The sequence below is a fragment of the Macrobrachium rosenbergii genome, chromosome 4, assembly GCF_040412425.1.
Source record: "Macrobrachium rosenbergii isolate ZJJX-2024 chromosome 4, ASM4041242v1, whole genome shotgun sequence".
Taxonomy (NCBI): Eukaryota; Metazoa; Arthropoda; class Malacostraca; order Decapoda; family Palaemonidae; genus Macrobrachium; species Macrobrachium rosenbergii.
Genome location: NC_089744.1, coordinates 30482501 through 30498507, shown reverse-complemented (window position 1 = coordinate 30498507; position 16007 = coordinate 30482501). Strand labels below are relative to the sequence as shown.

Here is a 16007-nt window from a genome sequence, read left to right as displayed (position 1 = left end):
GGTAAAAGAAAAATACAACAGTATCAAATTTATTGATATCTTGCTTTTACAAAACTCAAAGTGTGGGATTTCTCTTCAAAATCCACCTGATCATTCTTTATGCCTTTCCCTTTTTAAAATGTGGAAGTTTTTTGCTCTCTTCAGCTACATCCTAAATTACTAGGCAGGTAAACTAACACTATTCAGAAATACTTATGCTAAATGAAAGGAGCTAAAAGAGAGAGAGAGAGAGAGAGAGAGAGAGAGAGAGAGAGAGAGAGAGAGAGAGAGAGAGAGAGAGAGAGAGAGAGAGAGAGAAATATGTATTGGAAGTAACAGTTAATTTCATTTTAAGAGAAAATTCAACATAATTAGCAATGCTGTACAATGTTGTGTCCTAACCTGCACTGGTAACTACACTAGTAATGAGTCAACATATTCAAGTTTCCCTAAGGACAAACAACAAAAATACAAAGACAGTTTATTCACAAAAGATATAAAAGTACCTGGCAAAAGATCAATAAGAAGGCCTAGAAACTGATGACAAAACAGATACATAGAAACATAAGATAGGGATTCAGGAATAAAATGCTAAGGAAAAAACTGAAGTAAAATTTATTTCATTTCAGACCATATGAATGGAAAATGAGCAACCACACCAGCAAGATTTGCTTAGAATCATTGAAATGATCAATTACAAAGGACTTAAGACTATTAGTCTACAGGAACACTATGCTAAATCAACCTTCAAGATGTAAAGTACTAGTGAATTAATATCCTAGCCCATATTGTACACAAAGATTGTGGTCTTCATGACAATAATCTCATGAACTCATATTACCAAAGGCTTTACAGAAATATACACAACCTCAGTACCTGTACTAAAATACTTACAGTTTTGCCAGTGGCTGCCCTGATCTTGGGTCCCACAACTTAATGGGCTGTTGGTTGTCTTTACTACCTGATGCTAGAAGGCTTTTTGATGGATGCCAGTCAACACATTTGACATCGGCTCCGTGACCTAGGTGGAATAAAATGACAAATCCTCAAGAAGGCAAGAATGTGATAGAACTGATACTGTACTCTAATGAATTCTACGTACAGTAAATTCCTGTTAGTGTAAAAAATCAATAATAAATGTAAAATATTACATTTAATGCAAGATGAATGGTTTGTGCAATAAAACATTTTCACACAAATTTAATGTCATGTTCATGGACACCACTGTCTCACTGAGTCTGATTCTGATGCCCATATGTCTAATCCACTACAGTATCCAGGAAGAAGCCCCTCTTGATAATAATGCATCTCTGGCCAATATAGAAGGGGCAGACTTAGTGTAAAGCAATTGGCTGTCTTAACAGCATAAAACATGTTTGAAAAGTAGTACTGTATTTTCAAATAAAGTAAAAAATACCCCTCTAAATAATACAAAAGGGAGAAAAGAAGAAAATTACATTTTGGATAGTATTTTTTGTAAAGGAGTTAGTGTCTACACATGTCCTCTTGCCTCAAAATACTGTACAGTACTAAGTAATGAAAAATGACTCGAGATAAATTATAAAAATGTTTAAACAGCGTGTTAATTTTCACACCCAGTACTGTATAGGTTATTTGTTATCATAACAGTTATAAAATTGGCTATGTTGAAAATATTACCCAACTGGGTCTTTCAGTGAGGACTGCTAGATTGGCCATTCTCAGACTTCTACCTTCACTGGTCAAGAAGAGAAAAATCTCTAGATTATGAAGATTCCCAGAAAAATAACCAGCAAATTAACTCTTAAATGCCGAGCCTCTATTTACAAAAACGTCTCCCGTATGCCGGCGGCGTTTGGGAGTTAGCGCCGAAGAGGAAAAAAAGTTTTTTCAAAAAATCACAGCACGCTTAGTTTTTAAGATTAAGAGTTCAATTTTGGCTCCTTTTTTTGTCATTGCCTGAAGTTTAGTATGCAACCATCAGAAATGAAAAAAAATATCATTATCATATATAAATATTGAAATATATGACAGCGCAAAAAAAATTTCATATATAATTTTATACAAATCGCGCTGTGACCAAAACGGTTAAAGCTAACGGATTATTTTTTTTCTTTGTATTGTACACTAAATTGCGATGATTTTGGTATAAAACAAACTGTAAAACGATCAAAGCTACACAGAGAAAATATTATCACAATATGATGCATGAATCCATGCGCCATGGACGTAAAAAAATGTTTTTTCAAAAATTCACCATAAATCGAAATATTGTGCTAGAGACTTCCCATTTGTTGAAAAATGAAGGTAATTGATTGAATATTACTAGACTGTAAGTGTTTTAGCTTACAATTGCAGTTTTCGACCATTTCGGTCGAGTTAAAGTTGACCAAAGGTCGAATTTTTTCTATTTATCGTAATTTATATGAAAACAATTCAAAACTGATAAAAGCTACAACCATGAGTTATTTTCTGTTGTATTCTACATGAAATTGCACATTTTCATATATAAAAGTTTATGTAACGACTAACATAAAACGGTGCAAACATTACGACAACGTGATGAAAAGAATTTCTGAGATGTTCGGCCGAGTTACAGCAGCGGACGTAAGGAAAATGTTTTTTTTTTTAAATTCACCATAAATCGAAATATTGTGCTAGAGACTTCCAATTTATTGCAAAATAAAGGTAAATGATTGAATATTACTAGGATGTAAGAGTTTTAGTTTACAATTGCGTTTTTCGACCATTTCGGTCGAGTTAAAGTTGACCGAAGGTTGAAATTTTGGCAGTTATCGTGATTTATGTGAAAATATTTCAAAACTGATAAAAGCTACAACCATGAGTTATTTTCGGTTGATTCTACATGAAATTGCGCACATTTTCATATATAAAAGTTTATGTAACGACTCATGTAATACGATGCAAACATTACGACAACGTGACGAAAAAATTTCTGAGATGTTCGGCCGAGTTACCGTGCGCAGACGTAAGGAAAAAGTTTTTTTCTTCAGAAATTCACCATAAATTGGAATATTGTGCTAGAGACTTCCAGTTTGTTGCAAAATGAAGGTACATGATTGAATATTACTAGAATGTAAGAGTTTTAGCTTATAATTGCATTTTTTTACCATTTTGGTCAAGTTAAAGTTGACCGAAGGTTGAAATTTTGGCAGTTATCGTGATTTATATGAAAATATTTCAAAACTGATAAAAGCTACAACCATGAGTTATTTTCTGTTGTATTCTACATGAAATTGCGCACATTTCCATATATAAAACTTAATGTAACGACTAATATAAAACAGTGCAAACATTACGACAACGTGACGAAAGAATTTCTGGCGCGGACGTAAAGAAAAAGTTTTTTTCAAAAATTCATCATAAATCGAAATATTGTGCTAGAGACTTCCAATTTGTTGCAAAATGAAGGTAAACGATTGAATATTACTAGAATGTAATAGTTTTAGCTTACAATTGCTTTTTTTTACCATTTCGGTCGAGTCAAAGTTGACCGAAGGTTGAAATTTTGGCAGTTATCGAGATTTATATGGAAATATTTCCAAACTGATAAAAGCTACAACCATGGGTTGTATTTTGTTGTATTTTACATGAAATTGCACACATTTTCATATATAAAACTTTATGTAACGGCTAATATAAAACAGTGCAAAAATTATGACAAAATGACGAAAGAATTTCTGAAATTTTCGGCAGAGTTACTGCGCGTACGTAAGGAAAAAGTTTTTTTCAAAAATTCACCATAAATCGAAATATTGTGCTAGAGACTTCCAATTTATTGCAAAATGAAGGTAAATGATTGAATATTACTAGAATGTAAGCGTTTTAGCTTACAATTGCATTTTTCTACCATTTCGGTCGAGTCAGAGTTGACCAAAGGTTGAAATTTTTTGTAGTCGAAGTACGGTACGTCCACTTGGCACCCAACAGACAATTTTAGTCGACGTATGATACGTCCAGTAGGCGTTTAAGGGTTAATATGACAGTAAATGTCATCATGCTAAAATAGAGATCTTTTTCTTGACAGTGTTAATATCACTTGAATCTACAGTAAATGCCCCCTGTATTCACGTTCTCACGGTTCGTGGGATTTTCTGTGGAATCTATCTAAAAATTATGCATGGGAAAACTTGCCCATTCACGGGTTTTCTGTGGAACATAACTATAAAAATATTTGTGGGGAACCCGCCTATTCACTAGTGCAGATTTTTTCCTTTTTTGTAATGCAATATTTTGTATTTTCATCTTATTTACTGTATAACGACATTAAATAATAATGTAAAGTAATAATACTACAGTACATAATAGTAATAAAATTAAATAATAATACAGTAATATTAAATAATAAGATTAAATTAAATAATAATACGTAATACTACACCGGGTACCTGTAATAATAATAAATAAGATTAAATCATACGGGTACTCACAGGTGATGAATGTTGATTATAGATGATAATGATGAATTAGCTGTGCAGTACAATGAATGATGATGAAGATATGACTGCACAGCAAAGCAGAGGAGTTACATCTTCTCTGAGGGTGCCTCTTCACCTTCTTCAGGAGGCGCCATCATGTTAAGGTATTTGAACATGGGAATGATGGTGGTATGGTAGGGCTGAATGATCTCATTAATTGTATTGGAAATATCCGTGGGCCTTTCTACATTATTATCCAGTGCCTTTACCACTGTCTGCAGCTGCCTGCTCTCTTAATAAATTTTTACAGACCAAGAAATTGTTCAATATCCTCGTCCGTTGGTGGGACAGTAAAGAGGGCGGCAAGTTCTTCTCCAAGAATGGCCTCCCCAAGTATTTTACCCTGTTCATACTCGTGCTCGATGCAGGCGACCGCACTTAATGTCACACCGTAATGGGCTGCTACTTCTCTGTGACTTTTGCCCTCTCTTAACATAACAATCATGTCTACTTTCTCCTCATCGCTCATTAACTGTAACGTCCCCTGGCGCTTGGGCTCTTTGTCAGAAGCCTTAGGAAAAGCAGAGCGTTTAGAGGACACCTCAGTGCATGACTTCAAAAAATATTCTTAGTCCGTAGTACCGTACACGCAAAACACGCACAAGCAAGAGATAACAATAAAGTGAGTTATACTGGGCCATTTGCCACTACAGTACTATTGTGCATACATATACTAACATTGATATTCTGTGCATACTGTACAATTTATTAAATATTTTGTTGGAAGATGATTTTCAAATATTACGTACACTCGGCAAGGAAAATGAGGATACAGTTTTTTTAAACCTTCGAACATATATTGCTCAATAATGCAACATCTGGCAACTTTAGAAAGGGGAGGAGCTTCAATCTTATTGTGTTTGTTTTTTGCTTGACCTATAACTTTCAATCATATTCTACGGTTCTGAAATCACTGATACTTAAACGCAGCAGTAAGCTTTACAGTATTCGTTCAAGTTGTAATTTGCAGAGGCAGTTCTGAGCAAAATAAACATTTTTCGACATAGCCTACCAAGTAACCTTACACAAATGAATTTATGACACCACAATAAACGGAATGCTTGCATAATCAGAAACGCTATCTTCCATAATGAAATCAAGAGTTAAATTTGAGCAATGTCCAACAAAAAATGTGAGGAACAGTAAAGGAACAAATGCAATGTTATGATGAGAGAGAGAGAGAGAGAGAGAGAGAGAGAGAGAGAGAGAGAGAGAGAGAGAGAGAGAGAGAGAGATGCTGTTGTGTAAGCCTAGGCCTATATGTAGAGCTACTCATTTCATTATTTTTTTCTTTTAGAGACTAAGCGATACTATATCTGTATAGTATGTTTTAGCAATGGAGAGAGAGAGAGAGAGAGAGAGAGAGAGAGAGAGAGAGAGAGAGAGAGAGAGAGAGAGAGAGAGAGAGAGAGAGAGAGTTGCTGTTGTGTAAGCCTAGGCCTATATGTAGAACTACTCACTTCATTATTTTTTTTCTTTTAGAGATTGAGCGATACTATATTTGTATAGTATGTTTTAGCAATGGAGAGAGAGAGAGAGAGAGAGAGAGAGAGAGAGAGAGAGAAGAGAGAGAGAGAGAGAGAGAGAGAGAGAGAGAAACTATGACGTCAAAAAACATCCAGTTATTTGTGTTTTCCCGCCAAGTCGTGCTGTTCCTCACAGCAGATAGAACGCTCTTGCGGATTTAAATAGATTTGGTCAATCTACCCTAGCTGTCACAACATTTACTACCATTAATTCCAGCTGACTTTTAATACAGTGAAATACAAATATGAATGTGTAAAAATTAAAGAAACTATCATTACCTCGTATGATTATGCAATAATAAGCCTGTTCATAACGGAAAACGAGTAAATATTGCCATTCTGATAAACAGTACTACACCGAGATATCCACACACAATCTTTTAGATCTCTATGAACGAAGTCATCTGAGAAATTCTGATTACTTCGGACATACACGGTGTTTTTAAGTATCTAAACGTTTTTGTTTTGCAGATTTAAGATATATGATATAATTTCCATTGTATTTTCATATTCTAGAGTAAATTTACTGAGATTATGTGTTTTACATAAGAAAAAAATTAAAATTCGATGAACGAAATCTAATAAAAACTGTATCCTCACTTTTCTTGCCGAGTGTACATAAAAAGTTTTAGGATGGTACGTAGTACTAGTACGTAGAGCATATCTAAAATACACAAGACAACAGGAATAGCAGGGTATGTATGTTTACGTCTGCGATACATAGTATTTTCATGTACTGTATGTACTAAGTATATATTCGTGACTGCTGTAAATACATTTCTTATTTTGAAAAAAAATTTACTAATTTTCAAATACTGTGTTACGGTATTGCAATATATTAATGTAAACACAGCAAAATTTCAATAATATATATTTGTTTTTCTTAAAATGTGCTGCACCCAAACCACCTCTCCGTAAATACAAAGAACTCGAGATGCTGGGATGCTGTCTATCCAGGACCAATGATACTTGACACGCTATTGGCTGTTGTCTGCAAAGCAGCCACTCCAGGAGCGCCATTCACTTTCCTTGGTGCTCACTGGCTGTTCACTTGGAATTGACTGGCTGAACATTCAAGACCATCTCGCAAACATGGAATTCTGGGAGACCACATCTACAGCATCTTTCCCAATTCATAAGTAGTACATAGCATCTTCTGATCGGGTGTAATCGCGGATCTTTGTGCGTGGGTTTTAATCTTTGTGTATCAGTGGTAGTCGGACCTAAATGCCTCCTAAAAAATGCCCTGCTCCTTCTAAGGCTTCTGGCAGAGCCTAAAAGAAAGGAGGAGGTTAAGGAACTTGAGGAGAAGGTGAAAGTTCTCGATATGTTAAAGGAAGGCAAAAGTTTCATTGCAGTTGGCTGCCATTTTAATGTTAATGAGAACACAGTGAGGTACATAAAGAAGAAAGAGGCGGAGATATGAAAGGCTGTAAGCATGAGCTTCTTCAGTAGTGCAAAAACAGTTTCGACTGAGCGGGATAAAACAATCGCGAAGATAGAATATGCGCTAGCATTCTGGATAAAGGAATGCCGGAAGAAGAATGTGCTTCTCGACTCTAACATAATTTGCGAGAAAGTGTGACAACTCTACCAGCAGTTATCGACTGCTACAGAAGGCGGCGACGTACAGGCAGAGGAAGGCGGCGGTGACGTACAGGCAGAGGAAGGCGGCGGTGACGTACAGGCAGAGGAAGGCGGCGGTGACGTACAGGCAGAGGAAGGCGACGGCGTAGAGGCACAAGAAGGCGATGAAGAAGGGGGATTAGAATTCTTAGGCTTTAATGAACCGGCGCCTATAGAAGCAGGAGAAGAGGATGTAGAAGAGCCCCAAGCAGGACCATCATCAGCACCTCAAGGTTTCCAGGCCAGCAAGGAGTGGTTCCACCAATTTCAAAAGCGGTTCCACCTAAAGTCTGTTTTTCTGCATGGGGAATCAGCTTCTGCAGACACTGAGGCGGCCGTGAAATATCCGGAGACCTTCAAGAAAATCATCCACAAGAAGGGCTACCATCCAGAACAGGTGTTCAATATGGATGAGACTGGCTTGTTCTGGAAGACGTCTTCCCAGACATACCTCACAAAGGATGAAGCTGAACCCTCCGGATTCAAGGCCCAGAAGGATAGGGTTACCCTCATAATTTTTGGGAATGCAGCTGGCTTCATGCTCAAACCAGGCCTCATTTACAAGGCTGCAAACCCCAGGGCCCTCAAGAATAAGGACAAGGCGTTGCTGCCTGTATTCTGGATGCATAACCATACGGCCTGGATCACCAAAATCCTTACAGAGTACTGTTTCTATCAGAGCTTCATCCCTCAAGTTAGGTAATACCTGAGTGACTTGGGCATTGAGTTCAACAAGTTGCTGATCATGGATAATGCTGGTGGCCACCCTCTCAATCTTTATTACAAGGGAGTCTGGCTCAAGTTCCTCCCTCTCAACACCACTTTTCTCCTCCAGCCTATGGACCAAGGTGTGATCCGTGCCTTTAAGGCATTCTACACTGGGAAGTCCCTCCAGCACCTTGTGAATGCAATGGACAATGTCAGTGAATTTACGCTAAAAGACTATTGGTATAAATTAACCATTGCCACGTCTGTCCGTCATCGACCGATCGTTGAATGAAATGAAGGAGATCCTGAATACAGGCTGGAACAAGTTATGACCGGAGTCTGTTCACAATTATAGGGGCTTCTCTCCTGAAGAAATTCAACATTCGGCCATTAATAAGGCAATCCAGTTGGCGAGGTTTCTAGGTGGAGAAGGTTTTGAGGACATCACCGAGGATGAAGTCGGCACCCTAATTGATGCCCACTCTGACCCCCTGACAGACCAAGATTTGGAAGACCTGACGAAGTCTGCCAGAGAGGAAGAAGATACGCCAGGTTCAGAGGAGGAGCAAGAGGAGGAGGAGGGCCTGACTTTGGAACGTCTGTCCCATATTAGGAGAATGATCAAGGATATGCAGGAGTTTGTTTCAACATGGGATCCTTATATGGAACGCTCCTAAAGTTTTCCAGCATCCTTGATTTGGCACTGGAGCCCTATAATCAAGCCCTCACCACCATGAAGCAGCAGCGACAGCAGCTGCCTATCACCATGTTCATCACATGGATGACAAAGGACCCTCCAAAACCTCCTAAATCACCTGAAGTAGTGCCTCTTGAATCGCCTGAAGTAGTGCCTCCCAAATCGCCTGAAGAAGTGCCTCCTGAAGCACCTCCTGAAGGTGAAGAGGCACCCTCAGAGGAGATGTAACTCCTCTGCCTTGCTGTGCAGTCATATCTTCATTACTCATCGGACTGCACAGCTATTCATCATCATCATCTTTAATCAACATTCATCACCGGTGAGTACCCATATGATTTACGTATGTAGTAGTTTTAATATGTCTGTAGTATTACATTTTTTAAAATGTGTATATGTATTTTTAATTCTCTCTCTCTCTTTGTGAATTACGTAAAAATGTTTCCCCTGTAAAAAAAAATGGGACGGCTTGTAACTGTAAGAAAGAAAATGTGCGTGGCTGAATACCCAGGAGGGACTGGATTATTTTCACACGTAGTTGTAAGCCATACAGTACGTACGTATAATTTTAACGATAAAATGTTTAAGATGACTTTGAAATGATATTAATATCATTTCAAAGATTAATACAGTAATAGGATAACAGTTTAATGTATATTTCATGTAGGATGGTATTTTTAAGCATACTTTGGTGTTTAAACTTTCAAGATAGGCAGCTATAAGCATTTTTAGAGGGGGGGGACCTAAGTATTCGCAGATTTTAACTATTCGCAGGGAGTCTGAAATTCATCCCCTGGGAATATGGGGGATTTACTGTATACTGATATTTTGGACGACCTTTCAAATGAAAGTCAAAATTTTGTATTTCACTTCTTTGTGAATAAAATTATTCAGTAATTATCTCCAACTGTAGAAATATACATCTATTAAGACTGTAGTCATCCAACTTTATTTGTCAATTCTTTCGCATAAAATCTTTAGTACATTATACATAAACTTTATGGATACATTTCCAAAAGTATGCATTTTTGTTTTGATAGCTGTACTGAATAAAATTATTTCTATTTTGTCACTTTTCCACTGTAAGCTACATAACAACTCTCTATGCCACCTGCAACATCAGCTCAACCCAACTTTATGACCTGAATCCCTACACAGCAGCTTAACAAAACCCATTTTCATCACAGTTGATAAAACAAACTCAAACTGATCATCCGGCCTTAAGTGTGATTCTGCCAAACAATAAATTATACTGTACAGTAAATTTTTACTTAATAGTACTGTAATCTTCTTTCAGCATTATTTCTATGAAATTCCATTATTTTTGTGAGCAAATTTTTCCCTCAACAAAGTTAAAGAAAATAAAACCAAACTCTCTTACCTCTAAGAATTTTTTCTTCATAACAACGGTAAAAGTCCCATATTCTAACGGTCCCATCATCAGAACCGGTGGCAAACTTCTGGTCACTCGGGGAAAAACTGTGGAGAATAGTTTTGGAAAATGGTACACTAAATGAAGTGAAAGATAGTAAATTTATTAGATAGAAAAAAATCATCAAATCAGTTCTCAGCGCAGTAACAGAAATATTTTACAAATGACCATTACCTAAAAATTCCAAGTTTTATGACAGATGCAAAATAAAAAATACCAGATCAAAACTTTCTTTCTTTTCTTTCACAGAACAACCAATATCCTCATGTTACTTGTTACAAAAAAGCATGAAATGTGTTTCCAGTTACCACTCAGTCCAAAGACAACTCTTGATGCAATTAAACATTATGCTTAAAAGCAAATGGTTCATACAATTACAAATCTTATGAATAATGACAATATTCAGCTGTGTCCTTAAAATTAAATACGGGATCAAACTCACATTTCCTTTTTATTTATTTACTTAATGTTTATAAAAACAAAAAACCAAGAGAAAAACCTGAAAATGTTATAAAACAATCACACTTTTACTGTATTTTTCATGCGTACAATCAGCTTACTCTGCTAGCACATATTACTCACTGTATGACTAGTTAGCTGAGATACATTATTGTTTTACATAACCACACATTCACATGAAAACAGCCATAAAATTCCTAAGCAACCTCCTGGTGAATAAGACCAACACCTGACTGTGATAAAAAACACTGATAAAGATGAGGCTTCTTTTTGAGGGTTTGAACTGTTGACTTGTAAATTGCCAGACCAAAGCTATCTCAAAAATAACAATGCAAGGCGTAGCATACATGTAGTAAAAATAAAGATGACTACACTGTCTGAGCTCCACACAGCCCTTTGCCATCTTGGTGTCACTAGACATTTTCTTTATATTAAGAGTGAGAGATATTCCTTATCCTATTGAAAGATAAGAGGGTTTCTCTCTCTCTTGAGGAAAATTACAGGAAATATGCTCCATTATTTTCATTTATTATCAAACATTAAAAGACTCTCCATGTAATAATAATTATGTGGAGAGTTTTCTGTGTGCTCAACTACAGTCTCGGTTTTATAAATCAAAACTAACATTTACCATCAAAGCCAATCAGCTCTCTTCCATGTACCTCCAAAAAATTTTATATACTCATGACAGAGGAAAAGTATTCCCTTTTTCTTTTGCATCTGCATGTCCAAAAATATCTACAGGAACCATCATCCTGTGTTTAATCTTCTGAATGTGATATGATTCCTAAACAATGTGAACATTACAGTGGCATAATCTGGAAACCAATTTTACTCGTTTGGAATCTAATAATCTTCAGGAATTTCAGTGGGAGACTGTCCTACACTTTGCACTCACTAAAATCTCTACTGTACCCAGTACTCCTAAAAATGTCACACCTCATGAAAGACTATTGTAGCAGCAAGTAGTGATGTTGAATCCCTAGTGGCTGTACTTGTCAAACTGGGTGTCCATTAACTGGAATTGTCTTGCATTGCCTCATTCATGAAAATAAATATGAACCACTTGTTGACGAAGATAAATTATTTGAAACATGTCCTTAATACACTCGTACAATTTGCTGAGAAAGCGTAAATAACTGTTCAGCATGTGACTTGGCACCCACTTGTAATATGTCACCATGTGATAAACTTACAGAGATATATGATGACCCTTGTACAAAAACTATTATTGCATTGCCTTTTGTTTTTAACAATGGATCATTTGTTCAAGAAAATTCTGGTACGACTGGCCATGCACCTATTAGTGATGGTGGACTAGCACCACAAACCTGTTTAGTAAAGAAAACAATAATGCTGTCAAGATGGGGAAACTATATTCACCTTCCTGTGGTCACCCAGTGACCCATCCCTGCACTGCCTTTCCCACCCGGGTGGTATACCAAGCTTGGTGGGTGCTAATATTGGGATGACGTGGCGGTCGCGTGATGACGCCTAGTGGGTGAGTGGGGAAGCAATCCTTGGTACGGCACACCCAAATTTGGGACTTTGAGAATAGAGAGGTCTATTGGACGAAGACCTGTGATAGTGGAGTCCACTCACCCCTAGTGCATACCGACACCGTTATGGTGATCGATCCGGGGGTAGTAACCCTGGCATTATGGATAGCTTTTTTCTCTGGTATATTTAGCAATAGTTATACCTAGAAATGAGTGCTATTGGAACCATTTCACTGGGTGCCACAGGTCTTCCCCCAGAAATAGATTTTTCCTTTGTCAAAATCCCTTATTTAATCTATATGTTTAACTAAATTTATTTTGTTTAAGGTTTTGTTTTGTTAGTTCAATAAACCTTTGACAAGGTGTCTATTCTTATTTCATCAAAATGGTGAAGCTTTCAATTTGTTCTCAGGTACAGAATTGGAAGCCAGATAACAAGGACCACTTGTTGCAAGCAATGGTTGGTACAAGGGGTTTAAAACAAGCTGATGTTCACTTCTTAATATTTGACTAAGATGCAAGTGCTGATGAGGCTTTCAAAATATTCCCAGCACCATAAAAATTTTGGGCATGGACAAGATGGGCCTCTTCAGGAAGACATCTAATAAGGCTTTCACTGCTGATGAGGAGAAGAATAAACCATGAATCGAGGCTGCTAAGGACTGTAACATCCTTGGTTGGCTCTCAAATGCAAGAGATCTGAAGCTCATGAATTTCTGCTTTATCATTCAGAGAATCCAAGAGCAAGCAAAGGATTCATCATTAGTGCCTCAATTAATTTACAATTCAGAGTCTAACAGCATCGGAGGGATTTATCAAGAAGCAGTTTGCTGTAACTTGGAAGTCCAACTCTAACTGAAATACGGATGACAAAGGCTATTAGCCACATCTACATGTTGCCTATAATTTGTTAGCCTTCTAGCAATATACCCGACAATAAAGTTCCAAAAGGATTTCTTATTCTTGTAGGTATGGTCCCAAGGTCATGAAAAAAATCAGTATGGTATGAGAAAATCGAGGTGCTGTTCTCCTATGACCACCTCTCTCATTCAGCATTAAATCTTCAATGCTAAGCTCTTCAGAAGCTTCTTTCTAACTCTTCTGATGCTTGGTTTCAAACTAAGTAGAGGATACTTTCCAAAATGTTGAACTTGAAGGAAGCTACCTAAAGTTCACTGTCTTGACTTTCACTTTTTTCTCTCTTTAGAACAGAACTCACTTCCTCTTATATGTAACCTGAGATGGCTGTGGGCACTACAGCTGTGGATCAGCTTTGCTCTGTATGCTGAGGTCCCCTTCCCTGACTGGGCTAAAGTCAGGAGTTCTGCGCATAATCAATGACTGAACTTTGAGCTTAATCATGACAATCTTTTAATCACTACTATGACTTTTATAGTCTTATGTACCTGCTCTGTCTTCTCTAATAGTATAAAAAATTTAGACTTAGAGGTTCTATGATGCTTCCACTACCCAGTAAGCCACATCTTGAATAGCTAATGGTAGGTAATGAAATCTGAAACATTACAATTCTACCCAGCCAACAAGGCTGTTCATTGCCAACACCATATCCCCTCTTGTACGCAGTCATAAAAAAAACTAATTTACTTACAGTACTTTGTATTTTATCCTGCTAATAAGTAATTCTAAAAACTAGACTTGCAGAGTGGGACAGTCAGTCAGTTCTAATGATGTTCATCAATGACTTCATGTCTGATCCACAGGGTCAGGTAAGGAAGGTATTCAGTGTGGTTGAACTTCATAAAAGTGGGCACTGAGAAAAACTTGTGGGTGAACAAGGTTCTTGGTAATAATTCTGATCTGAATATTGGTTTGTGAGTTCAAACTTGAGAATTTTATTCCTGGCTTATCTGATACTTAAATTTTGAACAGCATATTGAAATAGAAATCCTAAGCTTGATATTTTTGGTGCTTTGGAAATTTATGAATGTCTAAGTCTGGGGTGCCAACATTTTTCACTAGTGCTACTAAATATGAAACATTTTTCTTAACAAAGTCATGATGGAAAACAAAGGTAAGCAAGGGTCAACTGCTACATGCAGGTGTATTTTCCTATTTTTTAATCCTATGTTCTTTTAGAATGCTGGGGCATACAACTGCATCATCCTTGGTATGGAGGCCACCATATGGATGGGGCATGCGGCTTTCAATCCCATGCTCTGCAAACATGTTGCAAAATCTACCCCACCCACACAAATATATAAATATAGTATATATATAGTATATATATATATATATATATATATCTACTGGTCATTTTACCAGACACATATGTAATTCTAATAGCCACAATGCCCTCTTAACTTCTCGAATTCTTGGCTTTTTTGGATATATATGACATCCAAACACAAGAAATTGAAGAGACTTCTGATTTGCCAGTATATATAACACGGTCACCTTAATCACAAGGAGGTCACGTTGCCGACCTGGCCACGAGAAGGATAAAAGTCTATTACCTGTCGTACATATATATATACCTGTCGTTTTCAGATATATTTATTAGAGCTGGAATAGACCCATCACAATCGTTTTTATTGCTTTTTAGGCTGAAATATATATGAAGAATCTACTGGTCACACATATGTAATTCTAATAGCCACAATGGCCTCTTAACTTCTCGAATTCTTGGCTTTTTTGGATATGCTTGTAACTACGAAGTCGTGACATCCAAACACAAGAAATTGAAGAGACTTGTGATTTGCCGGTCGCGGGAGACGAACCTGGGTCACCTTAATCACAAGGAGGTCACGTTGCAATAAAAACGATTGCCCACTTGGCTACAATGGTGAAGACCTCCAGGCTTTGCAAGCCTCCATATTATTTACCTTTCCATTTCTTTTGATCCTATTTTTGTAAATACAGTCACTTTTGTTAACCCCAGTGTTTACGTAACATTCCCTCACGAAGTAGAGCCCTAAGCTCATATGAAACATCCCCTTTTCTTTACTTTTTATGATTCCCTGGACAGTAAAGTCAGATTTCAAGGCATATATATATATATATATATATATATATATATATATATATATATATATATATATATATATATATATATATATATATATATATATATATATATATATATATATATATATATATATATCGGGCAGTCCCCGGTTAATGGCGATCCAGTTTTAAGGCTCTTGTCTAGCAACGGAAATTGGCAATTTTCAGCGCTGACAATCGCTGACTTCTGCTTATAGGCGCCGATAATTGGGTATTGGCGCTGATACATACCTAACAGAGGTGCCGATAACTGAAAATCAGCACTTTTCTGAACTGCTAAGCCCCAAAACTTGCTGTTTCCTATATTAATTTCTTTAGCTCCCCAAAACTTGCTGTTTCCTATATTAATTTCTTTAGCTAACACGATGTCTCCGTAAAGATCATGGTAGGGTGCAACTTATTCCTCAGGGGGGCTTAGAATATGTTCAAATGAGTACCTCTATAAAGAATTCAACATGATCCGCCAACACCTAACGCAACTGCTCTACCCACCACACATTATCGTGAAGGCTATTAACAAAACAAATAAATTATACTACAAAGGTCCCACTCACAACAGACAAATAGATTTTAACAACAAAA

At 36.9% G+C, this 16007-nt stretch overlaps 1 protein-coding gene across 5 annotated transcripts in view; it reads right to left on the bottom strand.

Annotated features, from left to right (window-relative positions):
* Positions 1 to 16007, bottom strand: part of Wdr33 (WD repeat domain 33) — a 147201-nt gene that overhangs the window by 40322 nt on the left and 90872 nt on the right. For all 5 annotated transcript variants that reach the window (XM_067092526.1, XM_067092512.1, XM_067092534.1 and 2 more), the window contains 2 exons: positions 10393 to 10490; positions 874 to 1000 (listed from right to left, as the gene is read on the bottom strand). In XM_067092526.1, the coding sequence (XP_066948627.1) occupies positions 874 to 1000; positions 10393 to 10490 (225 nt within the window). The remainder of the gene's footprint in view (positions 1 to 873; positions 1001 to 10392; positions 10491 to 16007) is intronic.